The sequence below is a fragment of the Malurus melanocephalus genome, unplaced genomic scaffold (genome assembly GCF_030028575.1).
Source record: "Malurus melanocephalus ecotype Western Australia unplaced genomic scaffold, MMel_1.1 scaffold_13, whole genome shotgun sequence".
NCBI classification, from domain to species: domain Eukaryota; kingdom Metazoa; phylum Chordata; class Aves; order Passeriformes; family Maluridae; genus Malurus; species Malurus melanocephalus.
Genome location: NW_026623245.1, coordinates 1,280,707 through 1,299,309, shown reverse-complemented (window position 1 = coordinate 1,299,309; position 18,603 = coordinate 1,280,707). Strand labels below are relative to the sequence as shown.

General features: G+C 39.4%; 1 protein-coding gene across 1 annotated transcript in view; it reads right to left on the bottom strand.

Moving 5' to 3' along the window:
* EML6 (EMAP like 6) overlaps nucleotides 1–18,603 on the bottom strand; it is an 86,778-nt gene that overhangs the window by 51,037 nt on the left and 17,138 nt on the right. Inside the window, exons 2-5 of the mRNA XM_057382133.1 lie at nucleotides 10,094–10,253; nucleotides 4,751–4,849; nucleotides 3,607–3,675; nucleotides 901–1,086 (exon numbers count right to left, since the gene is read on the bottom strand). Coding sequence (XP_057238116.1) covers nucleotides 901–1,086; nucleotides 3,607–3,675; nucleotides 4,751–4,849; nucleotides 10,094–10,253 — 514 coding nt within the window. The remainder of the gene's footprint in view (nucleotides 1–900; nucleotides 1,087–3,606; nucleotides 3,676–4,750; nucleotides 4,850–10,093; nucleotides 10,254–18,603) is intronic.

Here is an 18,603-nt window from a genome sequence, read left to right as displayed (position 1 = left end):
TTCATGAATTCAGTTCAGACATCATTTGGAATCTGACAGGAACTGAAAGAGTGTAATTTCATTCTCTTTGTTGAAAACAAGTTTCTATTAGAGTCAGAACKTCTTTGTTTTTGAAAATGTCTCACAATTAATGACTGCTGAACTACCTTGGAACAGCTCAGTGAATGCCTGCTGAGTCAGCATTTTATCAAGAAAACTTCAGTTAAGAGACAAGTTAAACTGCTTGGGTATTAATACAATTGACAGAAGACCTCCATTTTCAAAGTGGCCTTGTGCAATGTCTTCATAAATTATTATTTCTAATTATTAGTTGCATAGAGATTGTATATTAGTCACTGCAAATGCCATGATTTATAACATTATATACAGAGTGATTGTATTTAATCATTCTAATGAATCTAAATAAATTCCTGCAAACAAAATTCTGTAATATACTACAGAGGGTTATTGCTTGCCAAAGGCATTCCTGTGTTATTGCAGCTACAGTTTCACCGTGGCTCCTCAGGACTGGCTCCAGTCTCTCTGCTTTCATTAATTAGGGATTACTTCTACAAATAACCAGCATTCTGCTAAACATTAGATCTCCTCTGAATCCTGATGAACTGTCACAATAACGAATTTTGGGAGGTCAGGAAAAAAGTTACGTTTGCAGTGCTCTTTCTAGAACAAAACTAYAGTGGTTAGATGGAGGCTATAAATACCAGCAGCTCCAGCACTACCAGCTCGGCATCTGTTGGCAACATGTCAACAAGTACATCACATCAAAGTTCCTAATTGCTGAACAGCCTCAGACATCCTTCTGACCCAAAACAGAAGAAAATCTTTGTAGTTCAGCATTCAGGAAAYTTTCAATTCAATGAATAGTTTCTTTCAGAAACAGACATGAAAAACACSACTTACGCTATGTGCTCCTTGAATTGTGCGGACCAAGTTGAGCCCTTTCCACACATAGATGTCTCCATTTAAAGCACCAGAGTAGGTGACGTCTTCTTTAGCACAGGCTAAACACAGGATTGTTTGSAGATCTCCTGTTTTACCAAATATTCCTCTCTTTGCTGTCAGGGCGTTTCCACACAATGTCCAAAACTTTGAAATGTAAATGGAAGATTAGGAGAAATTTTTGCTGAATTCTGTTTTTTCACCATAACGTGCAGATCTTGGACACACACCCTGACAGAGCAGTGAGTGGGCAGGCAATTAAGTGATTCCTTTAGTCCAGTCAGAACACCCACTACTCCAAARCCTGCCCATTTATCAAGGAAAGATCCAGGCAAATGCAGTACACCTAAACCCATGCAAAATCATCAAATTGCTTGAGTGAGGCTCATTGCTGCCACATTCCCCTACCCATTCYCTCACTATTCTTTTTCAAGTTTTGCTGGGAAACACTGTCCAGACAAGTGCATGTTTTTAAACCAAAAAAAAATCCTATTTTTCTTGTCTGCAAAACACAGCTACCATTCTGAAATTATAAAATACTTTATCTTACACAACCTGCATGCTGGAGCAGAGATCTCTGCCCTTCTCCTGTGCACTGAAAGAGTTTTATCTCTCAAATATAGTCACAGTTAYTGAGAAACCATCTGTTCCATGGGGACTGCAAATACTCATATGTGAGACAACTCCCTGACTCCCAGAGTAACAGGTTCCCAAGAGTGGAATAGGGACTCGCTCAGCTTCCACACAGAAGTCATTAGCATTCTGCAAAAATGAATYTAAGACTGACTGGGGAGGAGAAAAAAAAGTGAAGAAAACAGAAAGTTTGTCTCAAAAGGTTGTCTTTGGAGGAGAGCGAGAAATATCAGACTATTTTTTTTTGAATCTGAGTGTTTTTTTTTGTTTTAAGTAAACAACATTTATCAAGCAGATAGRACAGTTTATGTACTCAGCTCCCCCTCAAGGACCAGACCTTCCAGGGAAGGCAGAATTAAGAGAATATCAATGAGAGATGTGCAAGARAATGCTGAAATCTCCAGTCCTGTCAGCATCAGGACATTCTGGACATGTGCAGATACAGAATAGGAAATCTCGGGTGCAGCACAGCACAGAGCTGATCTGTCAGTGGAGCCATCTCTGCTGGATGCCTCCAATGGACACCTGGACAGACACTGGACAGAAATATTGTGATGTGTCTGGCACAGATTCATCATGCCCATCTATTACCACTTCATTTGCCTACAGGCAAATTTTTAGGTATTTTTCTAAAATTCTTTATTCCAGAAAATCCTTGGATCAAGGTTTTTTATTTCAGCTCTTTCTCTTTTGTTAATTAAATTTTCCCTTTGCCTATTAATATCAGCCCATTTGGAAGGTAGAGGGAATACTGTCCCCTCTCATTCCATGAGTAAAACCTAAACTCTCCTCCCTTCTGGTCAGCTGAAGAGGGGTGGGAAAGCAGGCAGCAGTATTAGAAGGGTGGAGGGAGGACCCTGAGCTCAGTATGAGATTCCCTAGCTCCTGAGCTTTACCTCAGCTTCTAATCCCTGCTCAACCAAATGAACCAATGGAACTGGACTGCTAAAGGAATAAACAGCACAATTTCCAAGCATTAGTCCCAATTCCCACAGTGATACTACTCCTTTAGAGCTGTTAATTATCACATTTCCACAGCATTGCTCTGAACAGCAATTTCAGGCTACTGCTGGAGCATCACTAGAGGGGAACACGGAGTCATTTCCCCTCCTTGTTTTTTTTCCTGTTTTGTTGGCATGCCTTTATCTCTACATATTTACAATGCCTGGTATTCTCTGTGTTCAGGGTAATTATGGACATTTTAAACAGAAGATAGGTGCCAAACAAAGACAGGTTTCGGAAAACAGCTTGCAGAACACAACAGATGGTATCATTGCTGCCAAAACCACCCAGAGTTGAAAGCAGTGGTGGTTTGAGGGCACAAGCTTCTCAGAAACCAGAACTAGAGATATTAATTGGTTTCCTAAACTTCTAGTTAAAGCTCTTCCCACCCCAGTCATGTGAAATAATTGCCATCTGTTAGGAATGTTTTTGAGGAGACAGGAGAAAAATAGAAACCTGAAGGGGATATTGGCAAACAAGGATTTGTTTCTAAACTTTCCACAGGCATGARAATTTTTCATCCTAAACACCTAATAGATATCTAGGTTTATATTTAAAACATTTTCAGAAAAGATGATTTAGAGGGAACAAATAGCRGAGCACCAGACTGCACACTTCTCAGTGATGTACCATGAGAAGCCCAAGAGCAGRTAGTTCTGCTCACATTTTTCACCTTGGATTCCCCTTCAGCTACTCAGCGACCATTTGTGATGCTGGATGAGGAAAACCCCTAAAGTATGAAACCATTACGGTGGAATGGAGAGCGCAGAAGACCCAAAATTATAAGTAAATAATGATGACAATTACAACAAAGGATCTTTCTGATTTTCCTGTTCAGGGAATCTGCAGCTCCGCCAGTGCTGAACGTCTGAACCGGCTTCAAAACAAAACATTTTACAAAACGTTCACAGCATAAAGAAAGAAAAGTATAAACGGCCTTATATTTAAAGCCCTCATCAGGTAAGAAGACAGATGTTTGGKKTTTTTWTGGTGCAAATTACTTTWTCCAAGTAAACAATGAAAGCCCTTTACCTTTATGTGTTTTACTCCACAACTGACAATTCTGTTTGGCTGATATTGATCCCACGAAATATCGAATATCTGTTAAGAAACATTAAGTTGATATTTTTAACTACACAGTAATTGCATCTAGGTTCAGCTTGCTTTTTTCAATTCTTAGCCATAATTTCTGTTGGAACATATTACTAAAAATCAAAGAACACTTTCGGGGTAAATTTGGAACTTTGTAGTCAAAGATCAAGGCAAGCATGGAGGGTTCCCTCACACAGTTCTTTCAACACACTCCACTCGTCTTCACGCAGCCAATCCATTCCAGCTCCAAGATGTTATTGAAGAAACAGTATTTAGATGGGCATTCTTTCCCACTCCTTCCTCTGTGCAAAAGCTCTTTTTTCTGTGTGGGAAAGTCTACCGGGACTAAGATTTTTGTAGTTCTTGCCTGTCCCAGAGTCCTCTTCTAAGTCAGAACTGATCTGATACCTACTGAGGTCAGTAGCAAAACGTCAACACATGTAAGACACGTGTAAAAGTGGATCAGTTCTGACASAGAAATTTGAATAAGGACTAAGATGCTTTTGTGTTGGGAACACTGCAATGTATTTTAATGCATGCATCCRTATGTTTATATATGTCAGGGAGGTATYTTGCATATGCTAAACCTRGTAAAACATTTCCTAATCCTGAATMAAATTCTAAATTCAAACCTGGTCCGTTCTCATCTTTACTTAAATTATGATCCTTTACCTGAAGCCAACAGATACAAAAGAAACATTTATTTCAATTAAGTTTCTTCTACAGGTAAGTGTCTTAAGGAAAGCTGAAAGGGATATAATTAAATTTGCCCTCAGCATAAATTGTCTTTTTGACAGAGACAAGCTGATCTCGGGTCCTTGAGCTCCCATTTCACATCTCATATGAAGAGCTACACATCRTCCCACTCAGTGTGTCAGTACAATGCATTTCCTCCCTAGGTTTACTAACAGTGCCTCCTTCTGGGTCTGGCACAATGAGAAGGAATAAGCATCTTAACAAGTATTTTAAAATCCAGGTAGAATGACCAAAATTACCTTTACATTAACCTGACATAAACAGGAATTACTTTTAAAACACTCATGCCACTCCCAGACAAAAGCCAGGAATCCTTCCATACAATTACCCTGTCAGAATGGCCTGTAGCTGTTGCCAGGAGCTTTCCTCTCTTCCAGTCCCAAATACACACTGTGTTTTTGGCATCTAGGCCCACGGAAGCCAAACGCTGAGGAAAAACAACAGCAATCCAGTTAACAGGAAATCAACCCCAAATAATTTTGCTGTAGTGCCCAGGATTATGTTCACAAATGGATTTTTCCACATGTGACCTGGGTTTGAACCACATTRCAAAAGCAAAGACATTCACACTCAACATTTACTCACTGGAGRGAGCACTGAAATGTCTCATCTTTTCTAAAAGGTCAGGTTATTGATTTCAGTATACCAATGTTCCAAGTGAAATTCTTACCCTGAAATATTTSAGATGCTTGTTTCAGGTGCACACCTCTCTAGCATTTTGATTTATTAATCCGGTAACAAAAGTGAAAGGAAAAAAAATGCTTTCACTATTTCCAATTACTGCTTTGTTCATTATACTCATTTTGTTGAGCTCTAGAGCCAGAACTGGATGTACTTTTAATAATTACCTTTTACATACCCTAGTGTATCAAATCACCAGTTAAAATAACCACAATAATGAAGAACCAAGCTAAATTAAAGTCTTATTGGTCATCAATTGAAAGAACTTAATTTTAATACTTTTCAATCTCCATAATGTAAGAAATCAAAAGAACAGAATAAAATAGAGGGGAAAATCTGGAAGGGAAAAGGCAGAGTGCACTCATCTGTGGCATACTCAAAAGATCAAACATTACTCATAGAGGTTGTAGGTCTTTTCCCTTCTAGTGACTGTCCTAATTTTGTCCAACTTTACATGAATTCCATYAAAAATCAGCTCAAACAGAAGGTTCCAGTTTTCATTCTGTAGCAATAATTCAGAGAGGAGTTACTCGAAGCCTTTTCATCCCATTTCTGAGTGTAAACACACAGTGCACATCTTCCCTCTTGGGAGAGTCCCTTGACAGCCTCTGCATTAAATGCAGTAGGTTCACACACCCTCCACTGTCTTAGCAGTTACAGTTTCTTGATTTAGAGGAATTAAATGGGTGTTTTGGAACCTAGGTTTAATGGAAGCTGACAACATGCATGATCCCAATGCAATATCTTCCTAGTGAATTATGCAGGACTTAACCACTGCTTCACCAGAAAACGCACCAAGCAATGTGGTATTAATGAAGACAACAACAAAGGAAAACCCCTCCAAAAAACCCAACACCGCCTCACCACCATCCCTAAAAAAACTATTTACAGACTTATACCACAAATTCCTCCAAGTCCACTCTCCTTCCACTGGAATGAAAATAAAGAGAGTGGAAATGATCTGTTCTTAGAGAGTGTAAGATTTTCAGGGGGCAATCTGGATATGTTCTCAAATATTGTTGGAAGGAACAAGGTTCCCTTGGAAGGGTCAACCCTATGGGGGGGTCAGAACTCTGTTAATGGGCTCATTGACTCTGAGTTAGTGAAGGGAGAGTTAAAGAAATTTGTACAGTGGAACAAAGAAATCAAATTATAGTTTTAACAGGATTTAATAATATTTCCCCTTAAGAAACCTAACTCTGTTATAGTTAGAAGTAACCACATGAAAGGATTTATGTGCTTTAACATCTCTCAAAATACAAATAGGACTTGGGGCTGGTCAGTATTACACCACTCCCAGCTGAAGGGCSACTGTGAAATGCCACTGGCCCAGCGGCACTGAGGACACAGAAGAATCAAACATAGGAGCCCGGCATCCTTCAGCAGCCCAACAGTGGGAAACAGGAAATCAGAATTTTGGTACTGGGAATGAGACCTATTATATGTGTGGAGACAATGTCTATAAATGGCTTCCTAAAAGTTCCTGTTTCCAAGCACTATTAATGCCTCCCCTCAGGGTACTTTGGCAAAAAAGCACGAGGAAGAGTTATGGCCAAGAGAACGTTCTGCATTCAGGGTGTGCAGGACAATCTGCAATTATACTCCTTTGATTTTGGAAAGCAATTTAATTCAATGTTATAGTTGTAACACTTCGCACTGGAAAAGGCAGTATCAAGACTTGTCTAAAAGAGACAGTCTCAAGCAAAGGGGGGACTTTGACAGACAACATGCAGAATAGAAATGTTCAGTTCTCTTGAAATTGCAAAATAGAGCATAACGACTAACTAGCAAATTAGATAAAAGAACATAAAAGACACACAGGACACTAAGCATAGCTGGAACCAGATAAGCAGATACAGAGGAACCAGAGAGGGTTTCGTGGCAGTTATGTAACAAGAAACACCAGCTCATGCCCTAAAAGAAGTTCAAGGCAAGGTCATTACAATATTGGGGGCTCTCAGTGAGTATGACCACTACAGACTCCTTCAGACAACCCTCTAGAACCACAAAAGGCCTTCCAGTAAGCAGCAGAGGCATGGAATTTAGTTCTAGGGAAAGTGTGCTTATGGAGTAGCTAGGAAGTACATGGTAATGAATATGTATGATCAGGAGGGAATAAATATGCTGTTGTAGAGTCTCACGACTCTTTTTGATTAGAGGAAAAATCCTCTGAAAGTGTCCAGTGTTGTAATAAGCGATGGCTCTTTCTAAAACTTCAAATTGTGTTAGAAAGTTTATTCTCTAGCCCATTTTGGTATCAGCAGTGAAGAACTGTGGGAAACTAAGAAGCATTTGATATTTTCTTTTAACATAGGTCAGTTGAAGAAGGTCTCCTGCTGGCAGAAAAATGATAAAAGCTGGTTTGTTTTTTTTTTTTTTTTGCTGAAAGACTTCATACTTTTAGTTCTCCTCCTGGAACAGAATTTGACAGAATTCTATTCAGAAAATTTACAGAACTACCAGAAGAAAATACCTCCCAAACAGTTTATGAACATAATTAAATMATTATTTTTAAATCTACATGGATTTGGAAGATCTGGCTAAAGAAGCCTAGTGCTTCCTAATGAAAAATTTAGAAATGTATGCATGTATTATGGCAGTGCCCTCCTCACTCCATTAAAAAAAAAATATAGAAAGCAAACAAAGAGGATTAATCTGAAATAGAGCAGAAATCGAACTGCGCAGTATTGATTAAACAGTTCAGTATGAGGCAACCACTTTGTAGGAAATTCTGTGAAGGGGAGACATTAGTACTTTTAAGGAGAAACTGTACTTAACTCCTGATTAAAGAGAAGACATTTTTAATTACAGGGAAAATGACAACTCCTCATTAAACATTTGAACAAAGTACATCTTCCCTCCTGCCAAATGGCAGCTCCTGCTCAGAGAGAAAAAGTCCAAACTAAAGTATGTGTTTTTAAATAGCAACACTTCTGCAAGATATTCAGCTCCCATCAGGACTTTTAAAACACAGTATTAATCACAGTTAACATAAAATAGGAAATTTACTCCAACTACATTTGTCTACAAAAGCTGTATTGAAGGTGCATAAAATAAAGGAACCATTTAGGCTCTCCCCAGTGTATCGATCCTCTCCATTTATTGGAAAAGATAACAAATCCTGTGCACACCAATCTGCACTGCCCACCCTGTGGAACACTATGGGAATGACTGCACTGTTTCTGTGAGGGGTCAGCTCCAGTCCATCCAGGAGGAATATTTCACCACATATTCATCCAAAAGGGATAGGTATCCCAGAGCTCCTGCTTCAACAAGAGCAAATAAACTTGGCTCAGAGAGGTGTGGTGACACTRTTTGAGACTCACACATGGAGCAGCACTTGCACAGGAACACTCAGAGGATCTGAACTGAATCCATGGAGATCCACTCAGGGAATGCAGCAGAGTCACCTGGACTTTGCCTCTGCCTATTTTTATTTAGGAAGTGGACAGCTGACAGAGCAGTAAAAAGAATRCAGTTCTTATTGCATCGATACCTTACCTGATTGTTGCATTTATCTGTGTTTTGGGGCTGAAGTAGAAATCTTCCCTGGTTTTTAACAGCCATTTTAACAGCCAAGAAAGAAAGCTTTGCACTAGGAGGTGCAAACAGTGTCTGCACAGTCTGTTTTGCCCTGTCACAAACACAAACTCCCTTGGGAATGCTGACTGAACCAGAACTGCCAGCAGCTATGAGTTCCAAATACTTACAGACTTCCTACCATACCCTTTAGTTCTGGTTCAGTACAGCAGCTTCTCCTGCAAAGTCAGAAAGTGCAGCAAAAAGCCAAGATGCATTATCCATATTCATGTTCTCCAGCACTGGTCGTTCTCCAGATATAAGTGTTCAATGTAAATTTTTATTTCCAGAATAAAYTGCAACTTCTCGAACACTTCCAGAAAAAGAATTGTCACTGTTCTGCAAGGTCAACCTGGCAGTGAGTTTGGTTTTTAATTACAGCAAGCCCCCAGCAGGATCTTCAGGAAGGCCTCCACCTCTGACACCATCGCCTCTCCACCTCTGAGTCTTCATTCCCATTAGGTACTGAAATAGCTCTAAAAGACCAGTCTTATGAAGTTAAAGATGAGGGTAAAAACTGAAGAGCATTTATTTCCGAATGAACAATATCTCAAAAGAATAATTACACCGTTAGAAATTTTGYTCTGTTGATCTGAGGGTTATCTTGTCTGAGATTTTTTGTTTCAGCTAATCTAAGCACTCCTAAAAATACTTTAGCAAGTGTTATACCAGGAAACTCATCAGGATATCAATAATGACAAAATTGCACAGACATTTATTTATAAAGATCTGTGAAATACTTCTCAGGTATATGCAAATTTTGGATCTATTTGCCTCCTACTTCATTCAACTCTGAAAGCTTTTAACACTACCAGAGAGAAAAAAAAAAATCATTGTGTTCAGCTGTGAATAGCCCACCACTTAGTTATATTTTAAATTTTGTCTTCAGATATCATCTGGACTAATCACATTGTACAAAGCCACACTGTGTGTCYTAATGCCATTATTCAATTAAATTGCCCATGCACCCCAGCCAAGGAGACTCTCCCAGCAGTGGGATTAGTGCAGCTCTTCTGCCAGAAAAGCTGCAGGGTTCTGAGGGCTCTGCCAGGAATTGATTTCTTTGGACAGCAGGTGAAAAGAACATGGTGAAGCCATTGCAGTTAAGCCACAAAGRGGCATTTCTGCTCTGGATACTTGTCCAACACCCAATGTCTTCACTCCACTCAAATGCCAAGTAGTGATTTTCATCCAAAAAGCACCTCCTATGCAAGAGCTGCATTTGTAGTCCTCCCATGCAATTACAATTATGACATAAACCAAGGCCTTGAACTGAAATCGCAATTCAATTGTAACAGCAGCTCCAGCACTGCAGCCCTATAGCTACTGAAACATAAAACATTAAATGTGCATCTCTTTGAGAACCAGAAATCCAGCTCAGTTTAGAACCCAGAGACAGAGCTCTACTGACCTGTCCATCCGAGTCGAAGGCCAGGCAGGCAATTCCGTGCGTGTGTGCATCCTTCAGGACAGACACTGTCTGGACTCGGTAGGAATCCCAGATGCAAATGTAGGGGTCCTTCCCAACCTGCCCTGTGGCCACCAACGTTTTATCCGGGTGAACTGCAAGACTGCAAAGAACACATTGCAAGTTATAATACACTTCGGAAACAATCACAGCAGCTGTCTTCAAAACTCCCTCTATTCCAGTATTTACTCAAAATAATGTTTTGCTGAGACTGACATGGTGAGTGCAGAGTACAATTTATCATATCATCATATTTTAGCTAGAAAAAACAAGGAAAAACATAACCAGATAATTTTAAAATACTTTTGATTGATAGGCTGATAGAACCCAGACTTGGATCTTAATCTTTCACAGGTTTATAGTGGATTATTTGCTACAAATTTTTCCTCTTTTGAACATCAGCTCAAATATTCTGAAATTTGGACCAGAGGCTGAATAATGGATATTTTCGACTACGAGAAATACACACAAGAAATCCTCTCATCTTTTTATGTTTAACCATGGCAATCTCAGAAGAGACACAGGAATAAATTATTTCACCAGAATCAAATAATATTTCTAGTCACAACCCTTCAGATACAAAAATAATAACAAAGTCATAKGAATACAAAGGCAGTTTTACACAGTTACCCAGGAAACAAACTTGAACAATGGCTGAGCATGGGAGCTACATATGGAATACAGAAAAACATTCTATCAATAAACTGGCACTCAACAGGTGGCTGAAGGGAGCTGAATAGTTCTGCTATCCCAGGAGAAGATAGAGTTAATTATTATGAAGAATTAATCAAAAAGCTTAAGAAAGTTTCACTAACAGGCGTTTCATGGAAAAAGAAAAATTTTAGCACAATTTAATGTTTTATCTGCCCCTGTGCATTCCTCCCTGCGCTTGGATTGTACACCATATTGCGTGTCAGCTAATTCACCTCAGTTCCAAACCTACACAGGCAGTAAAAGGTGAAGCCACAAACCTGAGGTGTGATCACAGTAATTAAATTAGAATACTCTTCTTCAAGAAYCAGAAGGAAAAGATTAATTGGGCTAATCTCTCACATTGCTAGAGCAGAACTTAATTACATGTGCCACCACTTAGCACAGAGTAGTTCTCACACACCAGAGCCTCCTCTTTTGTTAAAAGCATGAACACATTTCCTAAACACCAACATGTCTGTACTGAATATCTCTGKTATTTGTTTTATCCTTTTTGACGCATGAAGTCGACCAGTGGGAGAACTAAAATTAGGGAATAATATCAATTTTTGGCACCTAAATTAGCAGTCTGATTTCCCAGCCCCGCTGAGGACATTCATCTCCTGCCACCAGCCTTTCCAATGCACTCCCCCTGCCCACATTCAGTCTGGCTGTTAAATAACCAAAAGCTTATTTTTGGGAGACAGAACACTGGGTTAGAGGAAGGAAATGGAACCCAATTTCAAGAACAACTCTTGGTGACTGATACCTGTATATGACTTAGATATTCGTTGTGTGTTCAACTACGTAAATTTTAAGCGTACCTATACAATATCTCTGTTACAGATGTCATGGGCTATCTTCAGGRTGTAAGACTTTCATGCCCTCCCCTGCCTTCTTAAATGGGTATCAACTTCATTGCCTGTGCTTTGAACAGCATTTATTCAACTTTTCTAAGCAAACATTTATAGCTAGCCCATTTGTAATGATACCACATCACTATTTGCACCACTGGAAAACACTGAACTACTGTTACGTTATATTGACGTGAAAATATGATTAGAAGAGATGAGGAATTCAAACAACAGCAATTTAYGGTATAGAAAACATATCATTAGGGGATTAATTCCTATTCCTTCTACAGTAACAAAATCTAAGCAGGGTAGGCTGAAGAAGTTTCACAACAAAATTCAGGTTTTCCAGGTTTGAGGGAAAAGGACATGAATTTCTGTCCTCTTGCTAGGGCAGCAACAGGATCTGGGAACTAGGTTGGAAACAAAGAATCAAAGCAGCAGCATTTGCTGSTGGTGCTGCCCACCGGCCCTGGCAGCCACTTCCTCACGTAACAGAAATTTCTCTCTGTGTGAACAGCAACAGGCGTGGCTGCACACACAGGGAAAGAGGCAGAGACCAATTGCTTTGGGAGTGCCCATTCCCGTCCTTCCAGGGAAGGCAAAGAAAGCAATGGGATTCTTGTTTGAATGTTCCTGTAAATTCCAAAAGCACTCTGATGCATCTGAAAAAAAATGTCTTTAATCCAAGCACCTCCACAGGCACTTCTTTTATGCAAACAATCTGTTCAGGATGAACCAATAAACCTTAGGTAATATTTTAACATTATAGCTCATTATTAAAAAGGTCTATTAGGAAAAGATCTTTTAGGGAACATTTCCTTTTCCTTCCATTCCAAGATCAACAATCCTGAATCTAAGCATCTAAGGCTGGAACTGTGTTAATTTAGGATAATTAAAGTTGCCAGACACGTGTTCCAGCAGGGTCTGATGAAATGCTCTATAAAAGTCATTAGTGGATCCATCTGGTCTGGGGGCCTTGCCAGATGGGAAACTCATACTACCTCCGCAATTTCCGTAGCAATAATTTGCCGCTCCAAGATTATTTCTTTAATAATACATTAGAATTCCAATGGACTAAAACTATTTGGTTTTTGTTTACCTTATATTTCTGTCTGTATTGGTTTTCTGTAACATGTTCCATTCACTTGCAAACAAAGAGTACAGATCTGAAGTTCTGAGATGGAGCTAAGTTTAGATATGGCTCAAGCCTCCAAAGCAGTTACAGAGAAGGCAGAGGTGCTCTTTTCACAAGGATAGCTTGTGAAAGCACAGGGAGAGGACAAAAGGCAGGAGACACAAGCTGCTTTGTGGGAAATACTGTCTAGATACTAGGAAAACCTTCTGCTCTAGAAAAACTAAAGATTGAGATGGTTGYCTAGAGAAGTGGTAGAATTCCCCTCACTGGAAATGGTTCAGGACTTAACTGTCTTGACAGGACCCCAAATAACCAAATCTAAGGAGGCTGTGCTCTCAAGAGAAAGTTGGATTGGATGACCTTTGGAGGCCCCTTCCAAACTAGACTTTTCTATGGCTCCAAATACTGAAAAACATCAAGAAAGTCTGAAGTAATCAAAGTAAAAATGTATTTTGGCTCACAGCAGTTAACTTGCATTAGATTATTGCTCCCTGATGCTGCAAAAAGGAAGCACTTCAGTTATCTTTAATACAGGCATAGGGAATTGATGGAGACCTTGAAACGGGTGTATCAGATGAGAGATAGACGTTTAAATCTCACTATTCTGTCTCTTAAATCTATCACTTCACTATCCTGTTTATCAGATAGGTAAAACACTTTTTCACAGCAGCAGACAAAAACTGAACRTTTGCTTTTGTAGCTTTGGTGCATAATTTTTTAAGTTATGTTTTCTATTTCAGATGTCATATTAATTTAAATCTTTTTATAACCATCCTATCAATGATTCTTCGTTTATACAAACTAAAGCTGATTTCCAGAACATCCCACCTGACAAAGAATAAATTGCTTTTTTAAAAGGAAACAAACATCTGCAGTTTTGAGTGAAATCATTGTAGACTGGCTGAAACCACTGTCTCAGGTGGACTGCCATCAGCTCTTGACAATATAATTCATWCTCAGTGCTGGGATGTTTTGCATTTAAAAGCAGTGTGCAAATTTGATGTTAATGTAAAATAACTCTAGATAGGTAGACACCCATCAATCTCTACTTCAAATCCATCCAGTTTTAAATTTGGAATAAACTTTCAGGTTTAGACAAACCTTTAGAGAATTAAGCAGATTTCTGTAACACAGTGCTAGRCCATGCTAATGGTGGCTTGAGGAGAGGCAGATACTGTCTGTATATTATTAATTCTCTTCAGGAAGTCTCTTTTCAAAATTGAAGAATTTATGTTTCTTTTTTAAAAAACAGCTACAAACCCTACACTTCAGCAGAACAGAGAACAAAGCAGGTCCTTCACAATTTAGCTCAAACTTGTGAAGTACTCTGGGCACTGACTGCAATACTTGGAAAATGGACAGATTAGACAACAACAATTTTTCTTAAGACTTTGTAGCAAAAAATATTTCTGAAGAAACAGTATTTCCAAGAAGATTCAAGCCTGCCCTGAAATAGTCAAAATGTGCCAGCAGGTATTTTCTCCTTTGTTGCCTCGTCCTGCTAAGACACTTCCAGGCTCCTGGCAGGCCAGCAGCACATGGGAACACCAGAGAGCTGCATTTTACTGCTCACACAGCACTAAGGACATGCTGTCCTCACATGGCAGCAAAGAATACAAACATTCAGTAATTCCTTACTTCACAGAGCAAAATGAGTTTCTTTCCTCAGCTGTGAGGTCAAAAGGGAACTCACTCTACAGACAGAGGAGCTATTTTAGCAGTAAGATAAGGCAGGATGCAGCCTCATCCCTGTTTCTGAATACAACACAAAACGTCACCAAACCCCATTGAAAGGATAATGGAACAAAGATCAGCAGTTAAATGGAAGCAAATTCGAGGCCTTCAGGAGCAAGGGAACAAGAGAAAGGGAAAAGGAACAARGTAACAACAAAACAACCTGCRCAAATCCCAGCAGATCTCTAAAAATAGAGMGAGGGTTGAGAAGAAAACTGCAGGAATCAGGCTAATTCTACATCTTATMTCCTCCCAAATAATTCTGAAACACCAACACCACAACCATCTTTCAAGGAAAATCAGTCCTTCATAACACAGGAGATTGTTGCTCATGCACAATCACAGCTGCCAASCTTTGGCCTCTCCAGCACAAGCCTGAGACCCCCAGAGCAGCGCAGAGCTGGCAGGCAGATCACACACCAGGAKAACAAGTTTTATTTGGCATGTACCACAGGGCAGGTGATGGAGGCTTTGGAAGGGCACTGTAGGCATATGGAACAAGTGGGAGAACAGATCTGTTAACCCTCAGACACAGAGACTCTGTGTGCACATATTTGCACATATAATACAGTTAATGCACACACTCATACAAGTGAATTGCTTTTTTCACACATCTCAACATATAGCTCTAATGATACTTTTAAATATACTAAATATTGCCACATGCTTCTTGCAAACAACTCAAGTACAGAGCATATTTATCCTGACAAAATAGTGTTGATGGAAATACTGCAATGGCAACATTTTAATTTATTGGCTTGATTTCTATATGGCAATATCTTGTTTATATATAACAGAGAACAGGATATGTGTACAGAATGATGGGCTTTTTAAAGATAACTTAGGCATGTTTTAAGTCCAAGCTCTCAGTAGCTGTTCCACTGCTGATTTTCCTCTCCATGCTTCCTGTATAGGAAAAGAGTGATACAGCCACAGGTTCTAGCATTTACTCATCACTCTGCACCAGCTTTCTACTTCCAAGAAGCCAGGCTGACTCTAAGCTGCAATTCCGGAATTCAGTGGCCTGTCCCAGACAGCTCCCATCTGCTCCTCCAAGGAAGCAAACACCCCCGGATCCCAATGAAGTCAGAGCAGACCGGGAGTGAAATCATTGCATTGGGCTGGGCCACAAACAGAGCCCAAACTGAACCATTTATGAAGCGGATGTGCAGCTCAGACCTAATAAAGGTTCTGGAAAGACATACATTAATTGTTGCTGYTCAGCTCGAGCACACTTAGGGTGTTCCTGGGAATCCAAGGGACATCTTGACAAGGGTTTTATTTCTGACTGCTTTCCAGAACTCACCAGAGGTAGAATGGTGACAGAAGCAYGCAAAGTTATAACCATTCCTGCCACTCTTTATCCTTGGAAATTTCCTGCTGACCCACTCCTTGTGCCAGTGTTTGTTATTCAAGCCCATKAAGTTATTCCACCACATTTCACTGAGGTTTTTTCAGCTGCCCAGAGCTTATCAGAACTCCTGATAGATCAGGTTCAAAAGGCCTCAGCATGGCAGAACATGGAATTTATCTTGGCACCGTGGAGCTACAGAAGGGTTAGTCAGGCCAGATTTAAAATATAAATGGCTTTTGATCAAGTGATTAAAATTTACCCAATAACAATAGGGGAAAGAAGCAAGAGAAGAAAAAAAACCCTGAAAATGTAATGCTTTGAGCAAAAACATTCTGCATTTTAATTAAGACCAGCTCTGATTTACACTCATATGCATCTGTACACAGAGAAATATTGGGCGTATTCCCAAATAAAAAGGGAACAGCACTGCAGCACAGTTCTGCAGCACTGGGGCTCCTCCTCACACATGGCTGCAGTTCTCATGGTTTGTTTCATTGTACATGTTTATTTCATGGAAAACTCATGGATATTTTGCAACTCTTGAGTTTCTCCCAGTGAAAAGCAATCCTAAGAGATTTTATCTAAAGYCCATTTAAATGATTCTGAAAACTAAGCTACAGCAACTTGATGTCCTCATGAGTTGTGAGTTTTGAGTAACAAGTGATCAGGGCAAAACACCCAGTATTTCTTGTGGACCACACTACCCCAAAGAGACCTTCCTGTGTAACTCTGAAATTCGACCACCATATTCCATTTTTTCCCGTGTGTATTTGGAGTTTCCACTTGAGTCTAATGATATTTAAATTCATGATGATGAACCAAATACTAGTTTTGATGACCAAAGCAACTGCAAAAAAATACCCAAGACAGATATACCTGATATCCTTATTGATATAAGCATCATGATGTGATACAATCAGTAAAATGGAGCTGAAACTATCAGTTGTAAAAAAAAACCCTGCTAGAAGGGACTAAAAAGAGAAGATTAGGACAGAACCAAATTTAGTTCAGCATTGTATTTGKCCCTACCCTGTTCTATGCTTTTGAAACTTATATGGGCAATGTAAGACATCTGTAATATAATATATAGTAAAAGAGCAAGTAGATACTTGGTCTATAATGCTGAGATAAGAATAGCAACTTAAATTATATCCACGATTTCTCAATACATGGAAAGCTAATGACACACTGCTGTAAACATAGTACTGCTCAATAGAAASCAGCAAAACCTTCATGTTCATCTGCTATAAGGAATTTGAAGGCCAGTCTGAACACTGTGATTGAAAATATAAAATTCATACATCAGATAAAGCCTGCAAGTGAAGAAATTACTGTCACATGTTGGAGCTTCCTTTACTTCCGGTGATCACCTTATTCCAGCCCGAGTATGGAAACACCAGAACCCATGCAACCCAAAGCAGACACACAAACCATGCACAGCTGCTGGGAATCAAACCCTTTACCCCATTTTGTCACAATCCAGGGCTGAAACAACCAAAAATGGCCTGAATGGAGCTGTGCCTTTCTCCCAAAGRCAGGGTTGTGATGATCATTCAGGCRAAGATTAAGYTGACAGCTCTACAACTGGTGGCCACAGTGAAGAGCAAATCCAAGCACTAATTAATTTCCCACATGCACTAATTAATTAACTGCCCACAGCATGGTGATGGGTGCAGATGCCCCCACCGTGCTTGGCAGCACAGCAGGAAATATTCCCAAGGGGACTCCCCATTCTTTCCAAAGGCTGACTAAGGCACAATTGCTTCGGCATTTCCTGGATCTACTCTTTTGGCTTTTTGTATGGCCAACAGTCAGCACTGAATATGGGTATAACTATGCAGATCACAGTGTGAATCAAAACATTTGCAGAAACAGCTGAGAAAGAGAAGAGGGAAAATGGGAAGAAAATTTTGGAAACAGGACCGACAAAAGATAGAGCTGACAAAAAGAAGAATCRTGAGGGAGCTGCAAAATGAATACAATATAAAAGATGTGATAAAAATAACCAAAAAAGCCCAGAGAACAGCCAAGGAGAAATGGGAAATACTGCAGAGAACAAGAAAATAACCCCAGCCATTGTCACAACTTTCCTGGATGATTCCCACTTTCATCTTTAGTTTAAGAGGTTTCATCTCATCCTGTTGAAAAACCCCAGGTATATTCACATCTATGACAAATTTTGCAGTCTGTGACAAGACTCCCAGACTGTTTTTAAAACTGTATTTAATAATACTGTTTGCATAGGTTTAACCTCATCTGATTATCAAAAATAAGGATTTTAAGCCTAGGGAAAGTGTTCTTACTTCAAGTGCAACACACAGCTGCATCCTAGTTGGCTTTCYTCTCATAGCAATCCTGCCCTACAACATTTAAAGTTTAAGCACTTTAATGTCAAGAAGAAGAGAAGAGGAAGGGTTTGATATGTCAAACAAACACCCTCTGAGGTGCATTTCACGTGTTAGAAGCAGATGGCTCTTTATACACTGAATGTCTACAGAAATGATAAATGTGGCAGGCAAAAACATTCAGTTTTGGACCCCTCAGGATAGGAGGAGTTTTCAGTGCTACTAAGAATGTTTTGGTTTTTTGTTGGTTTGGTTTGTTTTGGTTTTTCTTTTTTTTTTTTTTTTTTTTTTTTTTTTTTTTTTTTTTTTTTTTTTTTTTTTTGAAAGACAAAGAGAAGAAG